This window comes from Lygodium microphyllum, chromosome 24 (assembly GCF_053477565.2).
Source record: "Lygodium microphyllum isolate KBCC chromosome 24, Lygodium_microphyllum_v1.1.10, whole genome shotgun sequence".
NCBI lineage: Eukaryota > Viridiplantae > Streptophyta > Polypodiopsida > Schizaeales > Lygodiaceae > Lygodium > Lygodium microphyllum.
Window position 1 is genome coordinate 129,873,795 of NC_141158.1, and position 7,032 is coordinate 129,880,826.

General features: G+C 45.2%; 1 protein-coding gene across 7 annotated transcripts; it reads left to right on the plus strand.

Moving 5' to 3' along the window:
* The first annotated feature begins 1,814 nt into the window (after positions 1-1,814).
* On the plus strand, positions 1,815-6,162 carry LOC148015640 (uncharacterized). 7 transcript variants are annotated; one of them, XM_087665646.1, is made up of 7 exons: positions 1,815-3,218; positions 3,704-3,799; positions 3,895-3,960; positions 4,056-4,121; positions 4,509-4,883; positions 5,338-5,447; positions 5,593-6,162. In XM_087665646.1, exons 1-6 carry the CDS (start codon positions 2,058-2,060, stop codon positions 5,425-5,427), a joined length of 1,854 nt encoding a protein of 617 aa, XP_087521772.1. In that variant the 5' UTR covers positions 1,815-2,057; the 3' UTR covers positions 5,428-5,447; positions 5,593-6,162. The 7 variants fall into 7 exon arrangements, 4 of the variants coding, with proteins under 4 accessions (XP_087521772.1, XP_087521774.1, XP_087521773.1 ...); XR_015688395.1 differs by having other exon boundaries at positions 1,816-3,218; positions 5,338-5,505; positions 5,593-6,161; XR_015688396.1 differs by lacking the exon at positions 4,056-4,121 and having other exon boundaries at positions 5,338-5,505.
* The last annotated feature ends 870 nt before the right edge of the window (positions 6,163-7,032 follow it).

Sequence of the window (7,032 nt, forward strand, 5' to 3'; positions counted from 1 at the left end):
GCACAACACCAATATGTGTAGGGACTCCCTATGAGGAGTTTGGGAAGGGTTATCCATGGGACGACAAGCCATACAAACACTTATTTGGTTAGATCAGTGTGTAACCTCCAGACGCTCCTGGCTGCAAGGCCATGGGGTGTTTTGATTGAGCATAGAGGCCCGACTAGAGCCTTAGAGCCATTGTTGGGCCCGTTTTAGGTCCCAATAGCCACCAATGATTAACAAAGATGCTAATTGTTCACCCCAAGCTATCACGAAGACCAACCACATATGTTGTCCACATATGACCAAAAAATCGTGATCAACTCAACCACCTTCAACCTATTTGTAGTCTATGTAACTATATAGCCCACCAAATCCATGGCACATGCATGCCTATAAGATGATCACATGGCTTCAAATTCTATGTGCACTACCCATAAAAGCCCACCCAACTCATTAAAGTGGCTTTAACCGTGTGTTTTGAGACAATTTGATATCATTATCTTGCTCTTTACCCCTCTATGTTGTCAACGAGAGGGTTGTCATATAGGCAAATATTATAATCTCTAATCACAAGGTACAACACAAAATTTTGCAAATCCTAAACTATAGGCAAGCTTTAAGAAATGCATACTATTTAAGTTTGAAGGCACATATTAAATCTGAACCTAGCTAGCTACATGAACAAGCTTGGAACACAATAGACACACAAATTTTGCATTCGTGCTGACTCTCCAATTGTAGCATGCTCCTAATAGCTTCTAGATGGTCAACCTTTAATCGATGTTTTCCTTCATGTATTTAAATTGTCATTAGTAAATCATGATATTTTAAATGATCCTTTGTCATTCCTAATCTTCATGTTGTAAAAGCTTCATGTAGTAAAAGCTTAAAGATTCACTTGCTAGCCATATAGCTTTGCAAAATGAAAGTGCAAATGCTTGAAGATGACTTGCTAGGCATGTAGCTCTACAAATCATGTAAAGTTGATGTGGATGAGTAAGTCTAGAGATAGGAATTAGTGCTTGCCAAAATGAATCACAATACCAACATTGTAGAAATGTGTGTGGACATGTGACAACGCCGACCAAGCCAGCTAGTGTTTTTTTTAAACAATATATTGATCCTACTCACTTCACATTGGGGAGGAATTTGAAAATTTGAATGGACTTTTTCTTCGAGAAGGAATTTTTTTTTTGTTCTTCCTTCTCACATAATTTTGAGAAGGCTTTTCAAAAATGCAAACCAATCCCAAAATGAAGTGAATAGGTCTTTTCCCTTTTCTTTTTTTAATGAAAGGCTTGAAATGTGATAGATGCTTGAGAGATATAACCAAGGTTTGAACTCGTGCACCCATGCATGTATACATCCACATGCTCAAACCGCTTCAGCTACATCCTACAAGTTACAACCCCCTTGGCAAACGGGTCTTTTACTGGGTCCTAATTGATGCACCTCCATGGAGACTTAGGCTTTCCGCCGACACAGGACTGTGGAGGGATGGTGGCACAGAGTAAAAGTCTCGTGCGCTCGTTTCTGAATACGTGGCTAGGAATCAGGGTTGACAGGTGGACTCGTGGCCAATGAGCTGGCAGATTCCAGGCAGATATCAACGGTCAGGGAAGCGGCCAATCATTGTCAATTTTCAGATTTTGGAAAGGCATATATTTAGGCAGCTCGGCTGACGACGCGTGGCGAGGGAGAGAGGGATGCCACGTTGTTCGAGAGTATCAAGAGCAGCCAATTGGAGGGCGCCAGGTCGACAGCTGAAGATTTGGGTGACAGAAGGGGAATCGCCGTCACGACTCAGGAGGAGGCAGTGGGCACGGATTAGTGAGGCCGTCGCATATAGAAACTAGATATGCTAATGATAGACACAAACACATCTATCTTTCTTGGTTACCTTCTCTGCCTCTCGCGCACTGCCACACACACACACACACTCTCTCTCCCCCCTCAGTCTCTCTCATATGTAACAAATCTTTCCTCCCCTCGTTCTTTCCTGCTGCCAAACACATCCGCGGGGGTTCTCTCGAGAGGATGTTGACTGCCCCTCCCGCCCCCTAACATCCACCATGTCCGATCATGCCCCCCGCCAGGACCCTAAGGACCGTGAAGCTGACAGCGACAGCCACATGATGGAGCGTCCTGCTGCTGCCGCCGCTTATCACCATCTCCTCCACCGTAGCCATAGCAGCAGCAGCAACCCCTTCCCGGAGGATGACATTGTGACATGGCTGCAGTACCCTTTGGACGAGGATACCCTCGGAAAAGCTTACTGGCACTGGCCCTCTTCTTGCAGTTCATTGCCTACCGCTACCACCTCCTGCAGCCACCATGACCCTCCTGATTCAGCATATTTTGGTTCCTCCCACCTCAAGCACCTGCCCCCATCAGAGAGCTTGGTTTACACAGACTCGGCTCCTCAGCGCAGTGGAGCTTGCCCGGCCCTGCTAGGACCGGGGCTCTCCAACAGCGGAGGAGAAGCACTCAGAAGGGAGTCATCTCTGCTGGGAACAGAGCAACAACAAGCCTGGGTCAGTGCCGCAGAGGTGGCGGGAGCTTCACTACCAAGGGAGAGAGTGGAGCTGGATGGGAGGGAAACCATCACAAACGTAGGCCTGCATCACAAACATGGAGGGGGGCCTGCCTTGGCAGGGGCTGCCCCAACCGCTGCTGCAAAATCCAGCACAGATGCAGCCCTAGCCTTGGGTGCAAGTCGAGCGGCTGGCATGATTAGCCAAACAGGTATTGAAGCATTCAGCAAGGTGCGTACGTCATTGCAGCCCGGAGTCCCCAGACCAGGTTCACCATTAGCCTCCATGTTACCTCCGAGGATGCGGACATTCGGGTCTTATGGTGTCATGGTAACACACCAGCCCACAAGCAAAAGCACTGGAATTGAGCCTCCAGTTGTGAGCGGGACTGGTCCTATCGTCTATCTTGTTGAGAGCCAGGATAACAGAAGCCCTATGGACAATTCATTGGAATTGGAATCTTCAACAACAGCTGTCGTAGATAGTCAGAATTTGCTCAATGCAGACCACGGTGCCCCTGCCTTACTAGGTACAGCCGAGACTCGTGTTCCAAGAAGAAGCTGTTCTGAAGCAGCTACCAAGCTCAAGTCACCAGCTGAGCGCGTCGATATTCCTTCTGGTGGTTCTACAAGTGAAAGCTTAAAGGAGGCAGTATCAAGTGGGAAGAGAAAGCTGGATGGTTCACAATGTCAAAGCGAGGTTGGTCTCTTGCAAACTTTTCCTCCTCTTCATGATTCATTGGTTCATGAAATGTACGCATTTGCAGACGTTCAGCAGTATGCCACATGCATAAACTTCCACATACAATTCTGATAATATCTGATTTATTTGGGCACGGTGGGGCAAATCTATAACTGTTCATATAGAGAAATCCCAAAACATCGCTCCAGGACGACTAGGCAAACCTCTCTTGCTGAATGTACATTTGGACCATATGAAACTACAAACTATGATCATCTGCTACATCTGTCTGCGTGCAACGAAGTTTATTATCTTGCATAGTGGTATCTTTGCATAGTTTTGTCACAGTTCAACTTCACTGTTGTGATGGACATGTTAGTGTCGGTGAGCTACTCTATAAGCATGTGTTTTAAAATCAGGACATTTTCTCGAATTAGCATTGCATTTGGTTCCTCCCTGGGTATGTTTGCTTTGGCTGTCCATGACCTCGTTGATTTCTTTAGGATGCTGAAGGAGAATCCGCTGTAAACTCCCTTGCACGAACTTCTTCTCTGTCTAAACGAAGTCGAGCAGCTGACACCCACAATGCGTCTGAACGGGTTTGTTTTAACTTGTGCCATGTGCATATCTTCATCAATTGCTACAATTCTTTTCAACATCACGCTCACCATGTTTATGTCCATTGCGAACTCAGCGAAGACGTGAGAGGATTAATGAGAAGCTCCAGGCTCTTGCGGAGCTTATACCCAATTCAATCAAGGTTTAGTTTCTGGCATCCTCCTATCCCATATCAATGTTTGCTACATTAGAAATTTAGCAGTGAACTCATAAGCGTCTAATTGGCTTGCAAAACAGACCCACAAGGCCTCACTACTAGATGAGGCCATTGAATACATCAAAACTTTGCAGCTGCAGTTGCAGGTGATTCTCTTTTGACATGAAAAGTCCAACATTTTTGTTCTTGATATTTTGATGTTCTACATTCACATGTCAACTTGAGGTGACTTCAAAGGTTTTGTTGATTGTCTACTTCTGTTAGCCATTACATTGTTTACATTACAGAACTATTTTTAAAGGAATGAATAACTGATTCAAATATGTTGCTCCTTGGTTTGGAAGAGATGACTCAGGTTTTCCGAGGTTGCCTAGCCTCTTTTTTTTTATATTCTCTCTTTTGTTGTATAAATGCTAGCACACTTTCTGCACGTAATACAATTAAAAAAACTTGCTAAGGACGCTTTACTGTTAAAACTCTAGATGCACTTTGCACATTACATATTGAGAGTTTTTTTGTTTGCTTATTTGCAGGTGATGTCAATACGAAGTGGTGTGAGTTTGTCGCCAATGGTGTTACCTTCAAGCTTTTCACACATGCAGATTCCACATTCTAACACATTTCATCCAATGCGAATGGGCAGTGGAGGAGTTTCAGGCACTGCTGCTGCAATTGGTCCCAATCCAGGCTTAGATGCAGTATACGGAGTTGCACACCAGCCTCTGAACAGCTTACCTGGGCATCCAGCAACATTGAATTATGGAGCTCTCCCAGTTCCTAGATCATTGGGCTATGCATTTCAGCCGATTGGGCCCCTGGGCATGTCAATGAACAACTTGCTGACATCAAGCAGCACCGAATCTGTCCCAGTCTATTTTCCTCACCCGCAGTTGAGAATCCCCTCTCAGGTAAGCCAGCTTGTGAGCGTAGCCTTACTCGCAAAGTGAATGTGGAAAATAGGTTTTAAGAGTTTTGATAGTCGGAGGAAAGGCAGTGTTCTGTTTGATCATGTTCCAGGTTTAAGATGCATCGCACGTGATCAGGACTATACTTTTCTGGGTTAGTACCCAAGTACGCCACAACTGGTGTTTCTGAAAAAGAATGATCTGGGGCCCATTACAGCTTCAAAATCTCAGGCAAGAACTACGGTACATTGTGGAAAGACCTGAGTGACTACAGTAGGAATCCACATACCACGGTGGGGGGATGTAGAACTTTGATCCACGGTGGGGGGGGAGAGCTTTGATCCACAAACTCTTGGTTACGAGACCTCCTCCTGACTGCTAAGCAACTGTTTTGGAGACAAAGGTTTCATGTATCTCCTGAGCTAACCAATTATTGACGGGATTGGATTTGTCTCAGGCCGTTCCATCTGTTAATATGGAGCTGTATAATAGCTCAATGCAACAGCAGCAACAACTTCACCAGCAGCAGCGGCAGCAACAACAGTGATTGGCTGCAGTACCATACACGTGAGCATCTGTGGCTTCACCTGTGGCAACATTGACAAAAAGTGAAAATGTGTTCACAGTACGTACTGGATATTTTGCTTGCATCATTGAAATTGCAGGTTTACTGTTCAGTTTTGAATCAGTTGATTGTTGATTCTTTCTACAGCTGGAGCCAAATCTTCCATCTGGATCGATGGTCTAGATTACATTTGGCAATGGGACTGCTTCAGATAGATTTCTCAGGGTCAAGCTCTCCAAGCTACACGTGCACCACTACCATAGTGTCCTCTAAAGAGGATTCTATAGTCCTCCCCTTCTTCTCTCAAGCAAAACCTAACTCCTTACCGAGTTTCACATTGCAGAGTCTTGGTCGGTAGCTGTCCAAGGTCATAGTGGAGCAAAGCTCTGGAAAAATTTGTGGCACAATCTTTTTCTGTGAAAGGATGGAAGGAAAAACGTGAGGACCACTATCCTTGCCAAAACAGCCAAGAGTTACAATAGTTTCATTCTTAGGCAGAAGCAATAGGAAGTGATTGGCTCAGGGCTAGTTGTGCTCTCTGTGTCACAATCTGTCTTCGACAGTGGAATACAAAGAATTTTGAGCAGGTTTGCAAGCACCGCTCTGTGGTCTTAATATTGGCATCATTTGTCTTCAAATGTATCATAAAGTACGTTCCAATTTTGAAAGCAGTGATGCTGTGATAATATGATGACACATCATTCGTCTTCAAAGGTGTTAAAAAGTATGTTCAGCAAGTTTGCAAAGCAGTAAGGTTGTGATATTATGCTGTCACTGAGTTAATACTGCATATCAATGATGTAGTCTTTCGCTGCAGGTTACCCTTGCACATGTTTAAAATTTACATACGTCTTGCCTTGGCGGTGGTTTCCCTTGCAACTACACAACAGGCTACCCTTGCACTCGTTCAAACTTTACATACGCCTTGCCCTACTTTGTCCTGTTGCTACAGACGATTTCAAGGAGAGAATGTCACATCAAGGGGAGAGTCTGAAGTTGATGTGTGTGTGTGTGTGTGTGTGTGTGTGTGTGAGAGAGAGAGAGAGAGAGAGAGAGAGAGAGAGAGAGAGATCGTTTACATGGTAGCCTCTGAATGCTCTACTCACCTCATGGCCTCAGTGTAATACCTGAATGTCATCAGGCGCTACAGTACAGGGACAGCAGACACCTGGGTCGCCTCAGTGAGAGGTGGCAGGAGAACAGGAGGGTTTACCAGTCACGCTAGTAGGGTTTCACCCTCCTTTCGGGGCTGTTGGTGCTGTCAGAATCCAGCCTTGTAGGTAGGTTTTTACCCCCCCTTTTCGGAGCTGTTGGCATTGTTAGAATTGCCATCTGAGTCACAGTTTAAGAGGTCATTCAGGTAGCCTCTTTGAGTGGTTTCGACGGCAACAGCAACATGTAAAACTGATTTTCTGCTTCCCAGAGGATTGCGAGTTGGGCCTTGTAGTCTACCTGCAATATATACTTCCAGTGGTATTGATTTGGAGTTTCTTGACCAACACCTTGGTAATAGGATGGATGTTGAGTTCCGGCAACCAGCTATAAAGAAACCTGTGGGTATATTTGAATGCCAACTTCTTCTTCACC